Genomic DNA, 26,737 nt, shown 5'->3' on the forward strand with positions numbered 1-26,737 from the left:
AGAGGGAACGCAGCCCCAAAGAGACCCTGGGTTTAGCAGTGAGACTGTTTTGGGGCTTTTCTACCCCACAGAACCGCAAGATAATAAATCTGTGTTGTCACAAGCCACCAAGTTTCTGACAATTTGTTAATGGCAGCCATAGGAAATTAACACAAGGTGCAAACCAATGCCCACGCCAGATAGGTTCTTGGGCAGGATGCTGGGACTGGCCGTGAGCGGGACCTCCAGGGTCCGGTCTCAGCGGCAGCCCCCCGGGAGGTCCCCTCAGGATGGGGCTCAGGTCTCACGGACAGAGGGTTCTCTTGCAGAGGGCTGTGCGCTGGCCAAGGAATCAGGGGGACTGACGGTGAGTGTTCCTTCAGTTAAACCCTCCCTCTCCTTCGCTCCAAATTCCCCGCATCCCTTCTCTTTCCTTCAAGGGGTTTCCTGACAGCAGGCGAGGGCACCAAATCCTGTCCCCAATGTGCTTCCTTCCAGAGCCCCTTCCCAAGCCCACCCTCAGGGCCTGGCCCAGCTGGGTGGTGCCTCCCAGAAGCAGTGTAAGGCTGCGATGTCAAACCCCGACCAAGAATGTCAACTTTGCTCTCAGGAAGGGAAATATTCTTTTGGATTTTTCACGATCACCGGCTTCCAAGGAGGGCCTGGCTGAATTTCACCTCACTGGCCTAAGAACCAGCCACGCTGGAGACTACACCTGTGAGTGCTACAGACCAGGGGCCCCGGACATAAGATCACCGCCCAGTGAGGTCATCCTGCTGCTGGTGACAGGTGAGGAGCAGGATGGGCCTGGGGGAGGGACCAGAGGACGGGACAGAGAAAGTGGAGAAACACAGTGACTTGGTCGGCCTCATCCAGGGCTCGTGGGGGCAGGGGGACCTCCTTCCCGCAGAGTCGAAAGAGGGTGACACCAGGGATCTGTGTCCCACCCTCAGAAGGAACCCCCCGCGGGTTCCTGGAACCCGCCAGAAACAAGGCCAGCAGGAACAAGGGTGAGTGGGGGACCCCAGCTTCTCCCCGTGACCTCGGAGCCCCCCTTCTCTTACAGGAGGTCTCCCTAAACCTTCCCTGCAAGCCCACCAAAGGGGTGTGGTGACCGCAGGAGATGACGTGACCCTGCAGTGCCAGAGGCCAGACAGTGTTTTCGGGCCCATGAGGTTCGCTCTGCTCAAGGCGGAAGTGGCAGAGCCCATCCGGCTCCGGACCCCAGTCGGCAAGGAGGTGGACTTCTCCCTGCAGACTGTGACAGTCGGTGACACCGGGAACTACAGCTGTGTCTACTTCCAGACCGGGACTCCTTTCTGGGCCTCACAGCCTAGCGATGGTCTTGAGATCCGGGTGAGAGGTGAGGTTTTTACCATTGGGAGGACCCCAGCTGGATTACCTGCCCGCTCAGGTGCTGGCACAGTCTGTCTCCACAAGATTCTGCAGCTTGGAGCAGTCATTTGGGAAGGACGGAGGGAGGGCCAGGATTCTGTGGAATAGAGCAGAGGATCTTCTGCTGAGAGAGAGGGAGCACCACCAATGGTGGAGATCACATAACTGGAGGCTGGGAGGGGGGCTTCCCACTGTAGGTGACCAGCTGTGTTGTGAGGGGGCCAGGCCTGGAGGAGGAGGGATCTGTAATAATTGACCCCCCCCCCACCAGGAAAATAAGATGTAGGCACAAAGTCATTGCTGTTCTCCTGGGAAGGGCACAATTCATTTAGACTAAAGTGTGGATGACACCTCCTGGGGTTATACAGGAGGAGAGTCTAGCAAGAAGGCAGAGGAGGAGGGAGAGAATAACAAAAGGGTCCAGGAACATCTTTCCGAGAAAGATTCAGACTCCAGGAAGATCTCAGTTTCATTTTAACCGGGACTCTAGCACTCTTGCCTTTAGCTCAACTGAATCGAGTTTTTCTCTTCCTGCTGAGACTTTTCCTTCTTTTTGAAAGGAATGATTTTTAAAAATTATGGCAAAACTGCATAAGGTAAATTTTGCCATCTTAAGTATTTAAAAATTTTTTTAACGTTTATTTTAGAGAGAGAGAGAGAGAGAGGCAGAGAGAGAGAGAGAGAGAGAGAGACAGACAGACACAGAATCCGAAGCAGGCTCCAGGCTTTGAGCTGTCGGCACAGAGCCCGACTCATGAGCTACAAGATTATGACCTGAGCTGAAGTCGGATGCTTAACCGACTGAGCTGCCCAGACGCCCCTTAAGTATCTGCCTCCAGAATGCTCTGCATCTTGCAACACTGAAACTCTGTCCCCATAAAACAGCCTCTCCTCACCCCTCCTCCCCAGCCCCTGGCGACCACCATCCTACACATCGTCTTAATCAATGTGACGAATCTAACGACCCCACATCATTGGAATCATTGAGTATTTGTCTTCTTATGACTGGCTCATTTTGCTCAGAATAATGTCCTCATGGCTCAGCCACACTGTAGCACATAACTGGGCTTCTTCCTTATTAAGGCTGATAACATCCCATTGTATGGATAGACCGCATTTTGTCTCTTCATCAGCTGATGGACGTTTGGGTCGTTTCCACCTATTTGGCTGTCGGCCGGTCACCTACTGGCCATCACTTCTTCCGGATGTATGCTCAGAAAGGGGGTTGCCGGATCATACAACCCCCTACGTCTGCTTTTAATTTTTTGAGGACCCACCACCCTGCTGTTCTCCATAGTGACCACACCATTCTACATTTCCACACCCAGTGCACATGGATTTCTGTTGGTTTTTTTCTGAAATGGATGTTTTTTGACCCTTGTGTATTAGGGCCAGTTTTGAGGACTGAGTTTGTCCAGGACAAGGGGAGGGAGAGAGGCCAGCAGGAAGCAGGCATCCTCCCGGATGGGGGTACTGAATCCCCCAGGGTTGATATGGGGCCAGTCATAACTGCACAGGGCACTGACCAATGAACCCAGATTCTCCCAAACCACACACGGGGCAGGCATTCAGGGCCTCTGAGAAAAACCACAGGGGGTACGAGATTCTGAAGTCAGTGGACCCGCAACTCCCTTCTCTCGTCTGTCAAGTTGGGGGGGGGGGACAGTGATGCATACATCTGACCATAAACTTCTGTGAGAAGGAGACATAATAGTAATCAATTATAAAGGAGAGTTTGATGATTGTATTAGTCATGACACTTGGTTCCAAGTGAAAAAAACACCGATCTCGAAGTGACCTAGAAAAGGTGAGGTCCTTGGAACTAAAGGGGTCATTCAGGGCTGCCCAACCCGGCACTACTAACATTTGGAGTTGGATAATTATTCTGGGGGGCAGGTGAGGAAGAAAAGTGCCTCCTGTGTAACATAGGATGTTTGCAGCATCTCGGATATCTACCTACTCCACGTTCCCTTTTCCAGCTGTGACAACCATGGTGTCTCCCGACATTCCAGATGTCCCGCAGGGGGCCAGACTGTGCCCGGCCAGACACAGCGGGGATCCAAATCTAGTGAATCTTGGGAAGCATGAGGATACCACCTGGCTTCACAAACTAGAATGAGGGACTGGAGTCTTGCCCAGATTCTCTTCCTTTCTGACACTTGTGTCTTTATTGTACCTGTTTCATTCTCTTTTAAACTTTTAAAAATGTTTTTATTTTTGAGAGACACAGAGGGTGAGCGGGGGAGAGGCACAGAGAGAGAGAGAGGGAGACACAGAAGCTGAAGCAGGTGCCAGGCTCTGAGCTGTCAGTGCAGAGCCCGAAGTGGGGCTTGAACTCACAAACCGCGAGATCATGACCTGAGCCAAAGTCAGATGCTTAACTGCTTTACGGACTGAGCCACTCGGGCACCCCTGTTTCATTCTCTTTTAGTGGGGACCAGTTCCCTCTTTGGGGCAGAGAGCTTCGCTTTTAAAGCTGAGTTTCATAGCTCATAAATTCTACTCCCTGGAGAAGCATCTGGCTCTCCTTCCCAGACCAGTTCAAAACAGACAGACAGATAGACAGACTGGGGAGGGCTGTGAATAGTCCTGGTTAGCTCAGCCTCTAGATCGATCCTAGGAAATGCTCATGGAAGGATGCCATTCAAGAAAACCCAGCCCCATCCAGGGAGACTGGAATGTAGGAGGGTAATGAACAGTTCCTAAAAGAATGAGAGTTGCTACCCTTTGATCCGATCCTATGGGCTGAAGGTCTATGTCAAACCCCACCCCCCCAATTTCATGTTGAAATCCTGACCCCTAAAGTGACAGCATTAGGAGGTGGGGGCCTTTGGGAGGAGCTTAGGTCATAAGGGCGGAGCCCTCATGAGATCAGTGCCCTTCTAAAAGAGACCCCAGAAACTCCCTTGTCCCCTTCCTCCATGAGGGGCTCTAGAAGTCTGCCACCCAGAAGAGGGCCCTCCCTGGACCATGCTGCCCCCCTGGTCTTGAACTTCCTGTCTCCAGACCTGTGAGAAAAAGGTATCTGCTGTTCATCGGCCCCCTAGCCTGTGGCATTCTGTTAGAGCAGCCCCAATGGACTAAGCCGACGACGGGGAGGTACGCCCAGCAAGTGTGTTTGCTTCAGAGTCACAGACCCCCGAACAGAGCAAGAAAATCCCAAGGTCCGGATGTTGATCTGAAGCCCATCGGCCACACGGGGTAGAGGAGAATGTTTGTCTCTGCCCCCTACTGGGGCCATGGAGCCCAGGAGTGAGGCAGGGGATTCTCACATCTAGGATTCACCTGCTTCATGCTGTTTTCTAGGTCAGCGTGAAGGACATTCCATGTCCCCTCCACCAGGGAGAAGTAAGGCAACTGGGGGAAAGGGGAGAACAACCACGCAACCAGGGATGGGCATCCATCACTTGGGTACATGGCCCCACTGTCTGCAAGTGTGTGTACGGACTCTTGCGTTGCAGATAATTATAACCGCTTGGATTTGGGCTGGGGCCAGTACCTAACAAGCTACCTTCCTACACATTCCTTAGCTTCCCTCTGTCTCAGCTTCCGTATCTGTCAGGGGTTCATAGTAGTACCTACACAAGGGACTCGTGCTTGGGATTTTGAGGAGTTATTTTACCTAAATCCCTCCTAAACTGTGTCCGGTGGACAGCAAAATATTATCTAAGGATCTGCCATTATTATCATTATGAAACACCCAAAACTTCCTCCTCTGACTACTGAAGCAGCTTTATCAAGAACTCCATTCCTCAGGGGAGACTTTCCAGGAAACAGAGAGCCTGCATATCCCTCGGAAGGTACCAGTAAATATCCTTATCGTTATAATGAATGATAAATATTAGTGGAAAATTCCATGACCTGTTAAGGGCTTCCTGGTTCTAAAAAAGCCCATGGGTGCGTGTCTGTGTCTTTAACTCAGTTCAACTGTACGTGACACGGTTAAGCACCGATGAGATGGTCTTTCCAAAACAGGATGATAAAACAGAACGGAAAGAAAAATACCACAAGCTAGATTGGCTCTCTGTAGGAGGGGGAAATTTTACATAATTTTGGGTTCTTCCACAGCTGGTGAATCATTTTTTTTCCCCACTTCTTTATTTATCCTTGGCATATGAGGACACTTCTGAGTTTTTTCCTCGATGGTCATAAATATTGCTGCTTCTGACATGAATACATCAGTGACAGGACGCTTCACCAAGAAGGACCCGGGAAGCTGTTGTCAAGTTCAACGTCGACCTTTCCTGCCTTCCTTCAGCCACGGTTCCGACCCTGGCAACTGTCGCCAAGGGCAAGACTGAGGAAGAGAGGAGGACATCATGGCGGGGAGGGGGTGTTTGGCAGGCAGATGACTGGGTACAGGTGCATTGGCAGATTATTGAAAATGGAGCCCGAGGGGCGCCTGGGTGGCTCAGTCGGTTGAGCGTCCGACTTCGGCTCAGGTCACGATCTCGCAGTCCGTGAGTTCGAGCCCCGCGTCAGGCTCTGGGCTGATGGCTCAGAGTCTGGAGCCTGCTTCCAATTCTGTGTCTCCCTCTCTCTCTGCCCCTCCCCCGTTCATGCTCTGTCTCTCTCTGTCTCAAAAATAAATAAATGTTAAAAAAATTAAAAAAAAAAAAAAAGAAAATGGAGCCTGAGGGTTTCCCTTTGGGATCCGCCAGAGCCTTTTACAAACCCTCACAGTTTTACGCGGCTCTTGCAGGGGCCAGAACCGTCAAGCTGCAGCTACACCCCCGTGTTTGACTCGTGGGGACGTGAGCGTCACCTGACTGGCCAAGGGCAGGAGGCGGGGAGAAAGTGGGCAGCAGGAATCCTGACAAAGGACAAGGAAAGAGAAGTCCCTCACTTTTGGGTCACGTCTTATTTTCCTCAGGCCACTGGTTGTCCCCTGGGGGCGATTTTGCCACTCGGCAGCGTATGGCAATGTCTGAGACAGTTTTGGCGGTCACAGCTGGGGGTGGGGGATTCTTCTGGCATCTAGGAGGTAGAGACCACGGATGCTTCAAAACACCCTATGACGCAAGGACCCCTCCCCGCGAAGAATCATCTAGCCCCAAATATCAGTGGCGCCCAAGAGGAGAAATCCTGCTGTAGACCCACTGTCTAGTTTCCAGTTAGACACCAGAGTTCTTGCAGGGATCTCACAGGTGGAGACCATACTCTCCTCCAATTCCTGAAGACTCCAATTACTTAAACTACGTGCCCCAGACCAGTAGCTGTTTCAGAAAATACTTACCAGTGATACTGGCATCACCTGTCTTCCTTGAAGGCCGCTCGTGATGTTTGGGGTTTTTTTCTTTTCTCCCTTTATTCCGGTTTGATTTGTCTCCAGGCTCCCAGAGATTTCTTTGGAGCCAGTCCCCAGGGTTTCGTGGGGTTTCCTCGTCATTTCCGAAGCTGGAACAAGACGAGTGCAGTCTCCGGTTCGGAGGAGAGCAGAATGCAGCTGGCGGTGGGGGAGGCTGAGTCGGCAGGAGGAGGCTGGGACAAACGGTGTCCCACCTCCTGACGGTGTGGCTGTGCAGGGCAGAAGTGAAGAACCATAGGCGGTACCACAGGGAACAGAGGAGACAGTGGTCGGGAGTCAGCAGGCTTCCCAGGCTTGCCTTCTCTGAAGTGTAAGGCTGAGGGTGGAGGTCGCGGCTTCAGGCTCGAGGAGGCAGGGCCAACACAGCTGTGGATGATAAAGGCAATGAAGAGTCATGTGGTGTCACATCAGTAGAGCTTTGTGAAGCTTGGCTCTGCTACTCACTGCCTGTGTGACCCCGGGCAACTCTGGAGCCAACAAGCTAGAGACCCCGGGAAGAGGTGATGTCGAGTCTGAAGGCAGCCGGAAGCCGAATTCCTTCATCCTCAAAGGAGATCAGTCTTGTCTCCTTGGACCTTTGACCGATTAGAGGAGGCCCACCCACATGACAGAGCGTAATCTGCTCCGCTCAAACGCTACCGCCTTAGATGTTAAACACATCTTCTTTTTAATGAATTGACTTAAGATTGCATTTGCTTTATTTGACTGTAATTCCAGTGTAGTCAACATAGAGCGTTATATTAGTTTCAAGTGCCAGCTTCCTGGCCACCTTTCTAGGCTCGTATTAGACCCAAACAACTGGGTACCGCGGCCTAGTCGAGTTGACACATAAAACTAACCATCACACCCGCCCACACGGGAGTCTTGGGGTCCTTGAGTGGGGTCTGGACATTTCTGGAATACACTCACCTTCTCTTTCTGCATTCCATCTTACTTGTTTCCTAGCTAAACCTAAAACTCACAAAAATTTCCCTCCAGAAACCAGCAAGACAACGGATGAGGATTAGCTTCCTTTTGGGGCACCTGGGTGGCCCAGTCAGTTAAGCGTCCGACTCTTGATTTCAACTCAGGTCACAATCTCACAGTTTGTGGGCTCGAGCCCCGCATCGGGCTCTGCACACTGTCTGTGGCACTGTCTGTGCGGAGCCCGATTGAAATTCTTTCTCTCTCCCTCTCTCTCTGCCCCTCCATCACTCTCTTTCTCTCTCAAAATAATAATAATTAAAAAAAAACCTAAAAAGAAAAGAAAGAATTTCCTTTCTTTTTTTTTTATTTTTTATTAAAAAAATTTTTTTTCAACGTTTATTTATTTTTGAGACAGAGAGAGACAGAGCATGAACGGGGGGAGGGGCAGAGAGAGAGGGAGACACAGAATCCGAAGCAGGCTCCAGGCTCTGAGCCATCAGCCCAGAGCCCGACGTGGGGCTCGAACTCACGGACCGCGAGATCATGACCTGAGCTGAAGTCGGACGCTTAACCGACTGAGACACCCAGGCGCCCCAAGAATTTCCTTTCTTTTGAGAAATCTGAAAAAGTACTACCTAGTAGAAATAACAGTCAAATATCAGATAGTCACGTATCCACCACCCATAATTATACTTGTTCACATTTTGTCATATTTGCCCCAAAGCTGTTTTCTTTCCACAAGATAAAAAAAAAAAAAGAAGTCCTTTTTCTCTCTCAACATTACTTCTGTTATTTTTCCCCTTTCCAGAACTTACCGCCCTGAAGTTGGTGTTATTTCTGTGCAGGTTTTTACACTTTTACTACATAGACATGCCTTTGTAAACACAGCATAGAGTTTTACATTCTATTTACAATTATTTAAGTTTAAAATTTAACTCTAGGGGGCGCCTGGGTGGCTCAGTCGGTTGGGCAGCCGACTTTGGCTCAGGTCACGATCAGTCTGTGAGTCTGAGCCCCACGTGCTGACAGCTCAGAGCCTGGAGCCCGCTTCAGATTCTGTATCTCCCTCTGTCTCTGCTCCTCCCCCTCTCACACTCTGTCTCTCTCAAAAATAAATACTTAAAAAAATAAAATAAATAAAATTTAACTCTAGAATTCTCTCTTCTAGATAAAACTGAAAGGAAATCACCCAAGGGAGCAGAAACAGGACTCGGTAGGAGCACAGATCTTACATACATTCATCCATGCGTGGGATGAGATATCCTTGTGACGCTGTGAAATGTCCACACCTGGGAAAGTTCTCAAGGATGTCTGTCTGTCTTGTGGTGACGCCTGAAGGCTGTGGCTCAGTGCGAGGTCTTTCGAGGTGGGTAGGATTAGGGGCGCAGCCCTGCCTAGTTACCTGGGCCACTTTGGAAAGGGAACTTCAAATCTCTTGATGCCCAGCTTCTGCTCTGTGAAGTAGGCATCACTCTGTCGCTCTCCCGGGATACTTGTGTGAAGAGAATGTCGTGAGAGCTCCAGCAAGTGGTAGGAATGTGATCGACGGGAGACACAGTGAGGTGCCTCAGTGCACACTCAGGGAACCACTGACCCTCTCACCTACTATCCTCTCCCCAGGGACCACGGGGATTTTCCCCCCCTCGCTGTGGTCTTTGCCCTTCTCTTCCTGCTTGGAGCCTTCCTCATCTACAAATACACCCGGTGGGGCGAGTTCAGGAAAACAAGGGCTAAGTACCTGGGAGGAAATGGGAGAAACAGAACGGGAAAGTAACATCACAGGGTCAACACTGTCTCTGTCTCTTTCATCCCCAGGGGCGGCTCCCGACAAGATGACCCAATGGTAGAGCTACTCAGCAAATCCCATCAGCCCATACCGAACCCTTCCCCCACTATTGCCTTGACCACTCAAGACCCCCTTTCTTACCTGAACCTTTCATGTGCCCCCGACCAGCCCCGACGATCATCCCCAAGTGTCTCTCCACATCCTCTCTTCTCATGACCACCTTCCACTTCTCGCTCAATGTTCTTCCCTTGGATCCTCTCCTCGTGGACCACACTGTCCCCAACCACTTCTCCTCCTCAGCTCTCAAGACTTTGCTGAGCACCTGAATGATGTGGGGACCCTCGTGTGGGGTGTATGAGCTTGGAGGAGGTTGGGGGGGACTTTGGTTTACACATAATCTTGCTGGGCGCCTCACCTCCGCCTCCCCGCAAGGATCCTGACGTCTCACTCCAATTCCCTTTGTCTCCGGTGCCTCACGTTTCTCTCTTCCAGCTCCTGCTCTTCTGAGGAAAAAGTGGGGACAAGTAATCAGCCCGGGAAAGAGAGCGATGGTGGGTACACATGTGTATGTGTGTGTGTGTATTTGGATGCGTGTGGTGTGCTCACATAAGCATGTATATTTGTGTGTGAGTCTGCACGTGTAGGTGTGCAGGGATGTATGTACACGTGTGAACACGCATATGCACGTAGAGGTACGTGAATGTGTGTGCATGTGTATAGATGTGGATATGTTTGTGTGTTGTGCGTGCACACGGGTGTGGTTTGCACGTCCGTCTGTTGCACGTGAATGTGGGGTATGTGTGTGTCACGTGCATGCCTTATTTGTGTGTGCACACACACGTGCGTGCATGTGTGTGTGAGGATGTATAATGTAAATGTGCATGTGAGTGGGATTGTGTGTCCAGAGTTAACCCCTGGGGCCTGGGGGTGAAGCAACAGCAGGAACTTTTCCCTCCCAGATACAGCCACAGCCACGATGAACCGTCCTCCTGCGTCGGTGAGTGTCCCCTGTGGACATCTTCCATCCCCTCCTTGTCCCAGGCTCTCCGTTCCTCCTGCTAGTTTTGTCAATGGTCTGGGCTCCCGCGTCCATCCACCGCCACCCTCACTCTACATTCCAGGAGAATCTGGTCTGAACCCTTCTGTGCCTTCTCTGGCCAGGGGACCTTCATCCCATGTCCTTTCTGAGGACATTTTCCCAGGTGACTTGTGATGAACATCACCTTTTTGTTTTTATTTTTTTTTACGTTTATTTTTGAGAGACAGAGAGCAAGCAGGGGAGAGGCAGAGAGAGGGGGAGACACAATCCAAAGCAGGCTCCGGGCTCTGAGCTATCAGCACAGAGGCTGACGTGGGGCTCCAACTCGTGGACCGTGAGATCACGACCTGAGCTGAAGTCGGACGCTTCAGGCACCCCCGCATCACCTTCTCCCTGGGATTAACAGGGTGGCTTAATGAGCTCAGAGACACAGAGGGGTCAGTGGGATCTCAGGCACGCCCTAAGCATTCAGTACTCTGAAGCTACTGCTATTATAAACCATTGGTTATAATCGCGGGTGAGTGACTCTCCCACCCTGAGCCTCAGGGTCTCCATGCGCACAATGGGGGTAATATGCCCCACCTGTTGGGCAATTTAGGAAAACACGGTAAGAGCTCTTTGTAAAGCACTTACCGTGAAGTACCCACACAGCACATTTATTAATAGTAACGCTTATTTTATCCTTTACAGTTCAGTTTCTTTTACAAAATTGTGGCGAAATGCACATAAGCCTAAAATCCACCATTTTAACCCGGGATATTCACAACTTTCGTAATATTCACAACGTTGCCCAGTAATACCCCACGAATCCAGTTCGAGAACATTTTCATCGCCTCGAAGAAAACCCCACACCCTGTAAGCAGTCTTTCTGCACACCCACACCGCCACCCCAAGCCCCTGACAACCACTAGCTTCCTGTCCCTAAGGATTTGCCTACTCTGGACATCTCACATTCACACTAATGTGATGGCTGTCTATTTGAGTTATCTGAAGTTTCATAGTGGGACTCAGGTCCTTGCTGGCTGTTGGCCAGAGACCACGTTGGCCATAGGGACCTTTCCATACGGCAGCTCCTAACACAGCAGCTGGCTTGATCAGCATGAGTGAGGGAAACAGGTGTGAACAAGATGGAAGTCATAACCTTAGTCTTTCATAACCTAGTCTTGGACACGACACATGACAGCCCATCCTTCTTGCTTATTCCGACTGACAGATGCAGGTCACTAGGTCCCGCCAACCTTCGAGAGGGGAAGGGACTGCACGAAGACTGGAAGGGCAGAAGGCTCTTCCTAACACAGCTGTCTACCACACTGTCATCACAAACGCTAAATCTCCACAATCTAACACTCTTTTCCGGGGGGACTTGATCCTTCTCTCCCTGCTTACCTTCAGGATGAAGCATCCCAGGTCTCAAGAGCTGAGGAACCCCACGGAGTGACATATGCTGAGCCGGACATCAGAGCCCTAAGTGAGGGTCCTTCCAGCCAGATGGAACAGCCCCTAGAAACCTGTGTGTACTTGACCCTCAAGACATAGCTGGGAGAGTGCCTGGAGCCCAGCAAACAAGATCTTCCGATAGATGATGGAGAGCCCTTGGGGCACCAGGCAAATGGGGATCCCTTTCCTCAAATCTGCAATGAAGACTCGTTTCCTTCTAAAAATTTATTTTTTACATGAGAGGTATCAGGGCGCTGGGGTGGCTCAGTCGGTTGAGCGTCTGACTTCGGCCCAGGTCATGATCATGATCTCATAGTTCATGAGTTTGAGCCCCACGTCATGCTCTGTGCTGACAGCTTGGAGCCTGGAGCCTGCTTTAGATTCTGTGACTCCCTTTCTCTGTCTGTCCCTCCCCTGCTCATGCTCTCTCTCTCAAAAATAAATAAACATTAAATTTTTTTTAATAAATAAATAAATGAGAGGTATCATTTGCACAGAGTAAAATGCACAAATCTTGCACAGCTAAGTGACTACAGATAGATGACTGACAGACAGATATAGATATATAGATATCCCAATAATCTATCTCTACCTATCCCCTTTGGTATAACCACCATCCAAATAAACACAGTATTTCCAGAACTCCAGAAAGTTTCCCTGTGACACCCTCCAGTCAACCACCACAGCCCCAGAGACCCTTCCTTTTTCTGCCTTTTCACCACCTTTTCATCACTTTTCAAGCCTGTTCTTCATATGCCCTCACATACACGCAGCCACGCTATGTGTTCTCTTCTGTGTCTGGCTTCTTTCACCTAAATATGTCGTTCCTGAGGTTTATCCCTGATGTTACATGTAGTTGTGTTTTCTTCCCTATCTACCGCTGAGCATCACTCCAATGCACATTCGTGCCACGGTCACGGAGAACGGTCTCCAGGGGACGGACAATTGGGTTGTTTGTAGGCTGCGGCTTCTGTGGGCCAGCCTGCACGAACACTCTTAGCTATGTCTTTGCAGACATGGGCACATGTGCGCACTTTCCCCCTGGATTATAAATAGTGGGATGGCTGGGTCAAAGAACAGGTGTATATTTAATTTCATTTGCTACTTCTGAACAGTTTTCTAAGGGGGTTGTACTACTTCCTGCTTCCTTCCTGACAAGTGCTCAGTGTCTTTCTTGATAGCCGCTCTTCTGTTCACACTCCCTTCTCGCCACAAAGCTGCCCCATCACCTTACATAAGTTTGTGGGTGCGAGCAAAGCCTTCACTGTGACCTGTGACCTCCAACTATTCTCACTCCTGGTATTTCTGTCCCTGGGCCATCCCTCCCCTTGGTTTTGTCAACTTGCTTCTAACCTACAGAATATGGCAAAGGAGATAGGATGTCACTTCAGTGGTTATGCTACTGAAGAATACAACTGCCATCTTGACAGTGGGCTTTTTCTACCTTCTTTGTGCATTTGGATGATGATGTGGAATCCCTGTTTTGGGAAAAGCCCACTTGGCAAGGAACCGAGGACCGTCTCCAACCAGCAAGGAACTGGCTTCTTCCAACAAGCATGTGGGCTTGTGTTGTATAATAAAGAATTTGGCTGGTCGTTGTCCCTGGCTCCCGGGAGCTAATCTCTAAGCGCTTGGAATCTACCTCTCACCCTTTTTTGAAGTTTATGTATTTATTTTGAAGAGACAGAGGCAGTGCAAGTAGGGAGGCGCAGAGAGAGAGGGAGAGAGAGAATCCCAAGCAGGCTTCGTGCTGTCAGCACAGAGCCCGATGTGGGGCTCAAACTCACAAACTGTGAGATGGTGGCCTGAGCTGAAATCAAGAGTCAGATGCTCAACTGACTGAGTCCCCCAGGGAACCCCTTGGATCTCTTGGGTAACAGCAGCGTCTTTATTATTCACAGCAGGCACCTTGGACCACACCTGAATTTATGGCAGTGAGATGACTCAGGAGGGGCTGGTGGTGCCAGAAAGACCATGTGATTACAAGGTTACAGCCTTGACCTCTGGGGATGAGAAGAGGCTGCAGATAGAGTCAATCATGTGGGCAATGCTGCAATCAATCATGCCTATGTGATGATATCCCCAAGAAAACTGTGCACACTGAGGCTCAGGGAGTTTCCTGGCTGGTGACACATCCTGAGACCATAGGAAGCTTTGCTTTTGGGGCCCTCCCAGGCTTCACCCTATGTGTCTCTAAATCTAGATGGTCTTGATTTATATCCTTTATAATAGAAATTGTAATCATAAATATAGTGCTTTCTTGAATTCTTTGAGTGGTTCTAGCAAGTTATTGAACCTCACGGAGTAGTGGGAACCTACAAAAATTTAGGTCATCTGTTCATGGGTGCAGGTGGCTCGGGAACAGCTGAGCACTGCAGTGAGGACAGTCCTGTGGGCCCCTCACCCTTAGCCTGTGAAGTCTGTGCTCACTCTGGGTGATGCATGTCAGAACTGCAGCACGGAAGTGGATCCTTCCCCAGCTGAGCTTCCGGATTAGACCCCAGCCCCGGCTGACTCGGCGACTGCAGGTCACAGACAACCCTGCTCAGCGATGCTTTGGCTCCTGGCCCCCGAAACAATGAAATACTGAAGGTGTGCTGCTTAAGCCGCTACCTTCGGTAATGCTGTTACACAGCAATAGATAACCGAAACACTCACACCGTTGTGGGCATCATTCCACAGAATGGACCCAAGACACAGAGACACCTTCACCACTGGGGGCCAGGGGTGGGGAGCGTCATGTGATTTTCTGGAAAGGAAATGGGCTTTGGAGACAGAGCTGAGTTCCAACTCCTGCACCTGCCTCTCCTACCTCTGTCTTTGTGCAAGGAGACCTGCCTCACTGCCTCTCAGGTTACATATTCCCAGTTAATTTGCCCCCACCCGCCAAATTTTACCAAGTACAATTTGGAATTTTGTCAAATACAATTTGGTAAAAAATAATGGTTCACCTACACCATGAAGTCAGCAAGTTGGTCAAAGTGTGGGTAAACTGGGATTTACATTAAAAAAAATTTTTTTTTTAATTAGGGGTGTCTGGGTGGCTCAGTCAGTTAAACGTTGGACTTTGGTTGAGGTCGTGATCTCATGGTTCATGGGTTCGAGCCCTGCAATCTCACGTTTGTGGCTTTGAACCCCTCGTTGGGATCTGCACTGACAGGTGGAGCCTGCCTGGGATTCTCTCTCTCTGCCCCTCCCCACTCACACTTTCTCTCTCCCACTCAAAACAAATAAATAAACTTAAAAAATTTGTTTTAAGCCCCGCCCAACTGGGCCAACCTCACTCTTTAGGAACACCATGCATCTCTCTGCCTGCTTAGTTTATGGACTATAAAGTGCTTCATAGTTTGATTTTTAGGGGAAAACAATACAATTTCAATTGTATTTCAGTTTGCTGGTCCATCTATTCATATTTTTTATTTTTCTTTTCTTTTTCTTGGATACAGAAAGAGAAAAAATTTATTTTTATTTTCAATTGTATTAAAAATATTTAAAATTTTTTTCTACCGTATTTTTTATTTTTGTAAATTTTTCAAATTCTACTTTACTTCCATCATTTCATTTTATTTCATTGTATTCATTTCTCAAATTTTCAAACTTTTTCCTTTTTTTTCTTATCTTTCCCTTTTTTCTCTAATCTATCAAGCTCCTTTCAACAACCAGACCAAAATACACCTAGGATCTAGCATCATTTATTTGATTTTTTTGTGTATTGTTTTTAATTTTTTAATTTTAATTTTTTTACCTTATTAATTCCTTTTATTCTCTCAAAATGACAAAATGAAGGAATCCCTGCCTCAAAAGAAAGAGCAGGAAGAAATGACAGCCAGGGACTTAACACAGATATAAGCAAGATGTCTGAACCAGAATTTAGAATCATGATAATAAGAATACTAGCTGGGGTTGAAAATAGATCAGAAACGCTTTGTGTGGAGATAAGAGAAGTGAAAGCTAGTCAGGATGCTTGGAAGTAGGCCTCACGCCCAGTGTGGAGCCCAACGCAGGCTTGAACTCATAACCTGAGATCAAGACCTGAGCTGAGATCAAGAGTTGGACGCTTAACCGACTGGGCCACCCAGGTGCCCCTGAGGATTTACATTTTTAAGTTGCAGCAGTGCATTTTCCTACCTAGACACAAAATCAGTGGAGGAAGCAACAAGAAATGGAAAAGGGGCCGTTTCGGACCTTCTGATAATTTCATTTCTTGGCTAAGTAACAGCCTGTGAGTCCCACACAGCTTTTCCAGGAGACGAAAGCGATCTTGGGTGCAGAGAGCACGGCGTCCCCTGAACCACTGCGCATCCTGAGGAACGTGGCTCAGTGGCCACGCATGAAGGTTACTGGAGCACTGTGCTGTGAGGGTCGTTCCAGCAGGAGCTGGTCTGAGCTATTTGGTTGGCATGACGAGGTACCCCATGACACTGACTTCTAGTCACGGGAGGAAACCTACTCACCCCTAGTGTTGCTCTGTGACCAGAGGTCCAAGAAGTCCCGGGGAGGTTTGTGCCAGCTTCTCACAATTACTTATTGGTAAACGTGAGAACAATGATTTATACCGGGTCCCGTGAGACCCATCCAGAGGGCTCTGCCCCTGGGGCTGGCAACATGCCCATCATGGAAGAAGAAACTCAAGCCCAGGCCCCGTTTTGGGTCTCCTGGTTCTGAGGTGCTCTGTGAACGTACTGGTGGGTCCTGACCCAAGAGAGAAAGCCCATCTATGCAGCTGTGAGGAAGGACAGAATTCCTTTTTGCCTGGCATACATACTCTCATTTTATTATTTTTTATTTTTAAGTTTATTTATTTTTAATTTTTTTCTTTAATATATTTTTTTTAACGTTTATTTATTTTTGAGACAGAGAGAGACAGAGCATGAACAGGGGAGGGTCAGAGAGAGAGGGAGACACAGAATCTGAAACAGGCTCCAGGCTCCGAGCTGTCAGCACAGAGCCCAACGCGGGGCTCGAACCCACGGACCGGGAGATCATGACCTGAGCTGAAGTCGGACGCTTAACCGACAAGCCACCCAGGCGCCCCAAGTTTATTTATTTTTAATTTTTTTTAATGTTTATTTATTTTTGGAAGAGAGAGACAAAGTGTGAGCAGGGGAGGGGCAGAGAGAGAGGGAGACACAGAATCCCAAGCAGGCTCCAGGCTCTGAGCCATCAGCACAGACCTGATGAGAGGCTTGAACCCACGAACCGTGAGATCATGACCTGAGCCATGGTCGGACACTTAACTGACTGAGCCACTCAGGCGACCCTAGTCCTCAGCTCTTAAGACAGTGGACAATGTCCAGCAACCTGAGTGTCCAGCATTTTCCAGTATTCTCAACAGTGAAATATCTTCATCTTCTCTTAGGAATCCTTCAGGCTCAGGCCCCAGCTACGTGGGGGGTTGCATGTCTGATGCATGCAATCTGAAGACAGACAAGGACTGAGGACTTCCGTGAGTCAAATCCTTGAAGCTGGGCATGTGAGGAACATGTTGCAATCAGCAGCACTGAGAACGTTTCCAGTTTGTAGCTGTGAAAGGAGGAACTTAACAGTTAGCGAAACCTTGTTCCTGCCCACACTCTGGAGTCAGGAGCGAGGTTGTGGCCGTCCCAGCTCCGCTCCCTCCCACAGGCTGCACAGCTGAAGACGGGGCTCTGGACAGGCTGGTTTGCTGCCATGATCCCTAGGCTACTCCCACTGCTCTGTCTCAGTAAGTCTCACGGGGCGACCCTAGAAAACAACAGACTCGGTAAGAGGTTTGGGCTGGGGATTGAAAGAGAAAGCAAAAGCATCAGCCTTGGTTTATTGAGCACATACTACGTATCAGAAATCTTGCCGAGTGCAATCAATGCACACATTACTTCTAAACTGGTGCTTTACAAATTTCAATGAATGTTCCAAGTTCATGATTTCTGCAGAAAAGCCTTTGCTACCTGTACTTTATTGGCTTAACGTGTTTTTTTTTTAATTTAAAAATAATATTTATTTATTTTTGAGAGAAAGAGCACAAGTGGGGGAGGGGCAGAAAGAGAGGGAGTCACAGAATCCGAAGCAGGCTCCAGGCTCTGAGCTGTCAGCACAGAGCCCGACGCGGGGCTCGAACTCACCAACCGTGAGATCATGACCTGAGCCGAACTTGGATGCTTAACCGACTGAACCACCCAGGCGCCCCGGCTTAACGTGTTTTGTTTTTAATACTAACTTAGCCTTTTTTACCTAAATAAAAGTGCTTAGGAAAGAAACTTTCGATACTATGAATGAAAATCCAGGTCGGGGCACCCGGGTGGTTCGGGTGGTTGAGCATCGGCTCTTGGTTTTGGTTCAGGTCATGGACCTCATGGTTTATGGGATCTGAGCTGCGCATCAGGCTCTGCACTGACAGCATGGAGCCTGCTTTGGGGTTCTCTCTCTCTCCCTCTCTCTGCCTCTTCCCCACTCAAGAACACACAGACCCGCGCTCTCTCTCTCTCTCAAAATAAATAAATAAACTTAAAAAAATCCAGGTCAAATACAAAAACTATAAAGTAAATGCAGTGAGAAGGAAACAGTATTAGCATTCTCTAACTATACGCTGGTCCTTGTCAAGCTTCTGGGCCTGAGAGCTGCTAGTTCTCTGCTATGGAGGCAATTAGCCCCCATCCAGGTATGTCAGAGGCTAGCTTCAAGGAGGCTCTCTTGGTGCTTACTGCATACAATCACGCAGCGCTTGGACTGTCCTTCCTTCCGCCTCGAACTCATCACGTCTAACACTGATGGGACGTATTCCACGTTTGGGAAATACCACGCTGGTCCCCACCCCTCAAAAAATAAAAACAACACTCCCCACAACACAAACCCTGCAAGAGAGAACGAGGTCCACGTCTGCAGATTAGGAATCCAATCTGAGTCTGCAGAGCGAAGTGCCTCGTCTCGGATCGCACGGGTGGTATGCAGGGAAGCCAGATCTCGACCCAGAACCGCCGGGTTCTAAAAACGTTTCCACTCAGCCAAGATGTTGAAGTAAGAGGGACACACACATGGGGTCCTTGGTATGGAGCACTCTAGGAGTGTCTGAAAGGGTTTCGGGGTTGGAAACCCCTGAGGAGGCAGAGATACGTGATTCAGAATGTCCCCAGTGATGGGAGCTAGAATGTACCTCAGAATGAACTGGTCTCCAGAAACCAACAAAGCTTGATACCCACAAACAGGAAAGGAGGACTCACGTCAGCGTGGCTCTTTGCACTTGGCTTCCTGCCATCGCCACGGATCTCTGATCCCAAGACTTCAGGCTTGCTCACAGAGGGCCCCTTATGTCAGAGGCTCGTCGTAGGAAGACACGCCCGTCTGTGTCCAAAAAAAAAATATGTCTACTATCCCTTTTATCGTTCATTCTCCTCTGGCTGGGTTAGGCACAGGTTCAGCTAGCAACACCTTCCAGAGATCGTCTCCGGACACATGTCTGAAATCTTCACTCCTTTTGACGGCTGAGTACTATTCCACTTATACATGGATCTCATTTTGTTTCTCCATCCGCCTGTTGGTGGGTGCCTGGGTTGTTCCCACCTTTTGACTATTCATTCTCTGCCTCACTGCAATGAGATAAACCTTTTTCCATGTTTGGCTTTGAGAGCGAGTGAGTCTCTCCTAAGAGGACTTCCTCTTGCCTCCATAAGCAATGAGGCCTCTAAGCAAGTGTCCTGCTCAAGACAGGGGTGAGATCAGAGGAGATGTGCCGGGGGCCTGGGGCCGAATGATAAACCCCACGTGGCCTGAAGGTGTGTCCAACCACCATCTACCAAGTTCCATCTCCTTCCTGCTAACAGAGCACAGGAGGCCACTGAAGCGATTAGGCCCATGTTTCTAACACATCTCCATTTTTTTTTTTTTTTACCCTATGTGGACCACCAGTTTTGTGTCTCAGCAGTGAAAAGGGGGGAACTACCAGATCTTTTTTTTTTATTTTTTATTTTTTTTTAACGTTTATTTTTGAGACAGAGAGAGACAGAGCATGAACAGGGGAGGGTCAGAGAGAGGGAGACACAGAACCTGAAACAGGCTCCAGGCTCTGAGCTGTCAGCACAGACCCCAACGTGGGGCTCGAACTCGCAGACTGTGAGATCATGACCTGAGCTGAAGACATGTAGCCTGCTGAGCCACCCAGGTGCCCCTAGAGCGGAATATTTTAAATGCAAAGGTAGGGGGCGCCTGGCTGACTCAGTCGAAGGGGGCGAGACTAATGATCTCAGGGTTGGAAGTTCAAAAGCCACATTGGGCGCAGAGCGTAGCTTTAAAAAGTAAAACATAAAGAGGGGTGCCTGGGTGGGTCAGTCAGTTAAGCGTCTGACTTTGGCTCAGGTCATGATCTCACGGTTCATGAGTTTGAGCCCCATGTGGGGCTCTGTCCTGACAACTCAGAGCCTGGAGCCTGCTTTGTATTCTGTGTCTCCGTCTCTCTCTGCCCCTTTTTCGCTTGCTCTCTTTCTCTCTCTCTCAAAAATAAACACTAAAGGGGCACCTGGGTGGCTCAGTCAGTTGAGCGTCCAACTTCGGCTCAGGTCACATCTCACAGCTCATTGAGTTCAAGCCCCTCGTCGGGCTCTGTGCTGACAGTTCAGAGCCTGGAGCCTGCTTCAGATTCTGTCTCCCTCTCTCTTTGTCCTTCCCCCACTTGCCCTCTGTCTCTTTCTCTCAAATATAAATAAACATTTAAAAAAATAAATAAACACTAAAATTTTTTTTAACGTTTATTTTTGAGACAGAGAGAGACAGAGCATGAACGGGGGAGGGTCAGAGAGAGGGAGACACAGAATCTGAAACAGGCTCCAGGCTCTGAGCTGTCAGCACAGAACCCGACGCGGGGCTCGAACTCATGGACCGCGAGATCATGACCTGAGCCGAAGTCGGATGCTTCACCGACCGAGCCACCCAGGCGCCCCGAAACTACCAGATCTTTATGCTAAAACTGTCTCCCTCCCTCCATAGTTCTCTGATCCCAAGACGTCAGGCGGCCCCACAGAGCGATCCTTACATCACCTCCTTACCTCCCTCAAAGGTGTTTGGGACCGAGCGTCTTGAGGAGTGCAGGAGGGGGCTGAGGGACACAGGGCTGGGACTGCAAAGGCTCTGAATTTTCACAGGCCCCGAAATGTCCCGTGAGGCAAGACAGAACACACGCTGACTTCTCTGTCCTAATCGCAATCCCCTTGTGAGCTGTCCCATGCCATCTAGAATTTATTTTTTCAGACTCCCACTTTGTCTGGCATTGGTGAGAATTTTCTTTTCAATACCGTAAACACACCCATTATGTTCTACTTTTTATTATGTTAAATATATGTAAATAATATTGATCCTCTTAACTCTCTGTAAGTACACAGTTCGGTGGCATTTCAGTGCATTCACAACGATGTGCAACCTTCACCCAAAACGTTTCTGTCATCCCCGACATAAATTCTGTACTCGTTCATCAATACTCCTTTCTGCTTCCTCCCCAGCCCCCTGATAACCATGCATTTGCCCATTCTAGCTAGGTAATTTGTGTCAGTGGAATCACACAGTAATTGTTCTTGGGTGTTGGGCTAATTTCACACAGCAAAGTGTCATCCAAGTCCACTCATGATGTAGCATCTATCAGCATTTCATTGCTTTTAATGTTTATTTACTTTTGAGAGAGAGAGACCGAGTGAGAGCAGGGGAGGAGCAGAGAGAGAGAGGGAGACACAGAAATAGAAGCAGCTCCAGGCTCTGAGCTGTCAGCACAGAGCCCGCCGTGGGGCTCGAACCCACGAACTGCGAGAGCATGACCTGAGAGGAAGTCAGATGCTTAACTGACTGAACCACCCAAGCGCCCCAGCATTTCATTCCTTTCAAACGGCAGAAGAGTATTCCACTGTCTGTACAGACCACATACCTTTCCTTTATCCACTTATCCTTCACTGGATGCTTGGGTCTTTTCATGTTTTGGCTATTTATCACTTTTTCTTTTTCTTTTTTTTTCAAAACATGGAATGTAGTATTTTTGATTTCCCCAGACAATTTTAGCACAAAGGCCTGGTAACTTCCCCCTTTTCATGACTAAGACACAAAACTGGTTCACACAGGGAAAGAAAGAAAGAAAGAAAGAAAGAAAGAAAGAAAGAAAGAAAGAAGAAAGAAGGAAAGAAAGAAAGAAAGAAAGAAAGAAAGTAAGTCTAAGTCAACGGATTTTTTTTTTAAGTTTTTATTTTTGAGAGAGACAGACAGAGTGCAAGCGGGGGAGGGGCAAAGAGAGAGGGAGTCACGGAATCCGAAGCAGGCTCCAGGCTCTGAGCTGTCAGCACAGAGCCCGACGTGGGGTTTCGACTCATGGACCAGGAGATCATGACTGCAGCCAAAGTTGGACGCTTAATGGACTGAGCCACCCAGGTGCCCCTGGCATAGAGCAGCCTTCAGCATGGGGTGGGGAGGGGTTCTTCCAGCACAGGTGAGGCTGTCTGCAGACTGTCAGGCCCACTCAGGGTCTCAGACAAGATCAGAGGTGGCCCAGGGTCACATTCAAGTCCCATGCTTCCTGATCTTTTTCAGGGTTCCTGCCTTCTACATCCAGGGTGAATTGGCGGGGGCTGGTGGGGGGGATGTTCAGGAACTGTAACACCAGCTTGACAGAAATGCAAGAACCTGTCCATGATAGAGGCTGAGAATCCAGGGGTCTGTGGACGTTTGTGAAGCCAGGAGAGCCCCTGGAGTGGCAGGTGGCATCCAAAGAGGAGACCTTCTGTGGGAAATGGGGCAGGAGCTGAGGGCGGAGTGGAAGCCTGGGTCCAGCATGGGGAAATGAGAACCCTCCCAGATGCGTGACCGCCAGGGTCCGGTCTCAGTGGCAGCACCCCCCCCCCCCCCCGGGGAGGTCCCCTTGAGACAAGGCTCAGGTCTCACGGACAGAGGGTTCTCTTGCAGGGCTGTGCGCTGGCCAAGGAAGCAGGGGGACTGACGGCGAGTGTTCCTTCAGTTAAACCCTCCCTCTCCTTTGCTCCAAATTCCCCGCATCCCTTCTCTTTCCTTCAAGGGGTTTCCTGACAGCAGGCGAGGGCACCAAATCCTGTCCCCAATGTGCTTCCTTCCAGAGCCCCTTCCCAAGCCCACCCTCAGGGCCTGGCCCAGCTGGGTGGTGCCTCCCAGAAGCAATGTAAGGCTGCGATGCCAGACCCCGACCAAGGATGTCGACTTTGTTCTCAAAAAGGGTAATGTTGTTTTGGACGTTTCACGATCACCGGCTTCCAAGGAGGGCCTGGCTGAATTTCACCTCACTGGCCTAAGAACCAGCCACGCTGGAGACTACACCTGTGAGTGCTACAGACCAGGGGCCCCGGACATAAGATCACCGCCCAGTGAGGTCATCCTGCTGCTGGTGACAGGTGAGGAGCAGGATGGGCCTGGGGGAGGGACCAGAGGACGGGACAGAGAAAGTGGAGAAACACAGCAACAGAATGACTTGGTCGGCCTCATCCAGGGCTCGTGGGGGCAGGGGGACCTCCTTCCCGCAGAGTCGAAAGAGGATGACACCAGGGATCTGTGTCCCACCCTCAGAAGGAACCCCCCGTGGGAGAACAAGGGTGAGTGGGGGACCCCAGGCTTCTCCCCGTGACCTCGGAGCCCCCCTTCTCTTACAGGAGGTCTCCCTAAACCTTCCCTGCAAGCCCACCAAAGGGGTGTGGTGACCGCAGGAGACGACGTGACCCTGCAGTGCCAGAGGCCAGACAATGTTTTCGGGCCCATGAGGTTCGCTCTGCTGAAGGCGGGAGTGGCAGAGCCCATCCGGCTCCGGACCCCAGTCGGCAAGGAGGCGGACTTCTCCCTGCAGACCGTGACAGTCGGTGACGCCAGGAACTACAGCTGTGTCTACTTCCAGACCGGGACTCCTTTCTGGGCCTCACAGCCTAGCGATGGTCTTGAGATCCGGGTGAGAGGTGAGGTTTTGCACGACTTTTCAGAAGTTGGAGAAATTCAATTCATTTCTTCATCAGCTTGTTTTTATTTTGGCTGTTTTGCTTGCTTTCCCAGTTGGGTGGACCCATCACTGACTTACAACACTATCAGTTTAAGGTGAATGACGTGCTCTTTTTTCTACCTGGAGAGCGTTGTTTCTGTTCCTTTCTGATTCTTCTTTCTCTTCTGATTTTACCGTCATCTCCTCCTCACACCTGCCCTTTCCTAACCTCTAGTCTTTGGCCTTTGTTGTTCTGTATTCCTGGAGAATTGCTCAAGTTGTTCTTGCAAACGATCCATCCCGCCAACCGTCAGCGTCCCTTCCCCTACCCTTTGCGTCTCTTAGACTTGTGGGTCGTCCCGGTGATGGCAGCCTCATGGCTTGCGGTCTCGTTCTTAGTGCGCGGTGCTGCCCCGGCCGCCGGGTTCTGGGTCACCCGTGCAGGATCTTCCACAACCATCTTGTGTGTCTGGCCAGAATGTTGCTTCCTCGGATGCCACACCCCGTGCTTCCGTGGCACCGTAGACGTGTGCATGTGAGCTGTGGTGGCCCATCGCCCTCTGGTTGGAAAGCAGGGACCGTGCAGCCAGCGCAGACAGGTGCAGAGGGCACCCTGGGCTCCGCGACGTCACCACGGGTTCCTCCCACGGACTCTGTCTCCGGGAAACGTTGTGGCTGGTGGGCTCACACATGAACTCTGCACCCACGGCCTGTGTGACATGGAAGCTTCACTCGCAGGTCCTCTTAGGAGCCAGGGCCAACCCCGAGCCCAGGTCCTGGTTAGCAGCCAGGGCCAACCCTGAGCCCAGGTCCTCATTAGCAGCCAGGGCCAACGCCAGCCCAGGTCCTCATTAGCAGCCAGGGCCAACCCTTAGCCCAGGTCCTTGTTAGCAGCCAGAGCCAACGCCAGCCCAGGTCCTCGTTAGGAGCCAGGGCCAATGCCAGGGCCAACGCCAGCCCAGGTCCTCATTAGGAGCCCAGACAACACTGAGCCCTAGCTCTTCTTGGGTGTGGTGGGAATGAAATGCACAGTGCTCTCGGTGCTTAGCTACTGGGCTTGAATTTTCTTGAGCTCACGGCCGCCTGAAGTCTTTGCCGTGAGGAGGGGGTGCACAGACACCCACCGAATCATTTCCGAGCTCGGGGCAGTAACTTTGGGTTTTGGTCTTGCTCCTAAGCCTGATTCCTAATATCAGGAGGGAGAAGGGAAAAGGGACACGTGGGAGGGTCAAATGATATGAAGAGCCAATAAGTGAAGGAAGAGAGACCGAGCATAGAGAAGACAAAGGACAGAAGACCAAGGAAGACCCACTAGAACCCTCACAAAATCCCACGTTGGGTTTTCAGTGATTACAACTTCAGGGCGGCCACAGCTGACCACTGGCCAGGGCACACAAGTGGGTGCAGGAGCGTCCCGTTGGGCAGATCCACGTGGGAAGGACGGGCGCTCCTCTACTGGCTGGTCCTGACGCTCTCCTCTCTCCCAGTCCCCCCAGGTGCCATATCGAGGGACTACACCACGGGCAACCTCATCCGCCTGGGTCTGGCTTCCCTAGTTGTGGTTATTATGGGCGCTCTCCTGCTGGAAGCCTGGTGCAGCCAGAAGGAGTCTCCACGTGGATCCACGTAGAACAGCTGAGCTGTTCTTGTCTTGTTCATGGGCTGGTATAGTGACGCGGGGTTCTCTGAACACCAAACTCCACCATGGGGACATGCTGTGTTTCTCACCATGGGCACAATTGGCACTTTGGGTGGGATATTTCTTCAGCACGTGGGACTGTCCTGTTCCTTGTGGGAACATTCAGCACCATTTCTTTTTCTCATTAAAGAGCGGCTGAAGCCCCAGTCATTGTGGGACAAGATAATGAGTGCTATCAGGACCTTTCCCAACATTCCTAGAGACGGGGAATGGGAGGTGGGGTGGTGTTCCCCTGGTGGGGAACCCTGTGTTAGGAGGCCAGGGAAATAATATTCTTCCTCTTCCTTCCTCCCCTGTCCTTAGGTCTGTACTACCCACATGCTCCAGGGCTTCCCAGGGAATGATGAGTGCGGATGGAGAGACCTGCCGATCCTTAACAGTCCTGTGGAACCTACATTCTTAGCTCTATGAAGAACCACTCAAGGACGAGGCTTACCTCTTGCCACAGCTTTGCCTGGGGCAGAGCACAGAATGGAACATAAAGACACATTCAAAAAATTTGGATGATTTGAAAAAAACACTTAAAACTTCAGAGTCTGGCTGGGTAGCACGTGCAGTTACCTCCATAGGAACCGTGATGCCATTGACATGTAGGGAAAACACTGCTTCCTGCATATTATCGACCCCCCTCCATTCTCTATTTTGTACTTCGGGACCAGCAATTAGTCAAGTGTGAAACTTTCCTTATTTATCCTATGTGTCTTTTCAATTTTATTTCATAGAGTCTCCATATTTTGCCTAATTTTGGGAGGCTCCCTCTCAACTTCATAGCATCAAGTTGCTTCTGAGCTGTACCCAGGATTTCTTCGTCATCTGGTGCAGGTCTAAAAAGGTTATCCACGATATTTTCACCTTCATGATCTGTTGCTGTTTGTTCATAATCCTGTTGTCACCAATACTCATTCTTATTTTAGAACTATTGTCTCCTCTCTTAAAACCCGGGATATATGCTTATAAAAATCGAGTTCTGGGGTCGCCTGGGTGGTTCCGGCAGGGGTCTTGACTGTTGACTGTGGTTCAGGTCATGATATCAGGATCATGAGATCAAGTCCCACACCGAGCTCTGCACTGAGCATGTAGCCTGCTTAAGTTTGTCTCTTTGTCCCCCTCTGCCCATCTCCCCCACGTGCTTTCTCTCTTTTTCTCTCAAAAAGAAAAAAAAAAAGTCCTGTTTGGAGTAGAGATGATTCTTGCAAATGTAATTCTTTGTTTCATCTGCTTCGTTTTGTTGCACTGGCTTTCATCAGATCATG

General features: G+C 49.9%; 1 protein-coding gene across 2 annotated transcripts; it reads left to right on the forward strand.

Annotated features, from left to right (window-relative positions):
* The first annotated feature begins 352 nt into the window (after positions 1-352).
* TARM1 (T cell-interacting, activating receptor on myeloid cells 1) lies at positions 353-26,643 on the forward strand. 2 transcript variants are annotated; one of them, XM_049621492.1, is made up of 6 exons: positions 17,405-17,554; positions 22,756-22,791; positions 22,923-23,213; positions 23,469-23,765; positions 25,273-25,450; positions 25,788-26,643. In XM_049621492.1, exons 1-5 carry the CDS (start codon positions 17,521-17,523, stop codon positions 25,413-25,415), a joined length of 801 nt encoding a protein of 266 aa, XP_049477449.1. In that variant the 5' UTR covers positions 17,405-17,520; the 3' UTR covers positions 25,416-25,450; positions 25,788-26,643. The 2 variants fall into 2 exon arrangements, with proteins under 2 accessions (XP_049477450.1, XP_049477449.1); XM_049621493.1 differs by lacking the exons at positions 17,405-17,554; positions 22,756-22,791; positions 22,923-23,213; positions 23,469-23,765 and adding exons at positions 353-768; positions 1,046-1,342.
* Positions 26,644-26,737: the final 94 nt, after the last annotated feature.

Source organism: Panthera uncia (assembly GCF_023721935.1).
Source record: "Panthera uncia isolate 11264 chromosome E2 unlocalized genomic scaffold, Puncia_PCG_1.0 HiC_scaffold_19, whole genome shotgun sequence".
NCBI lineage: Eukaryota > Metazoa > Chordata > Mammalia > Carnivora > Felidae > Panthera > Panthera uncia.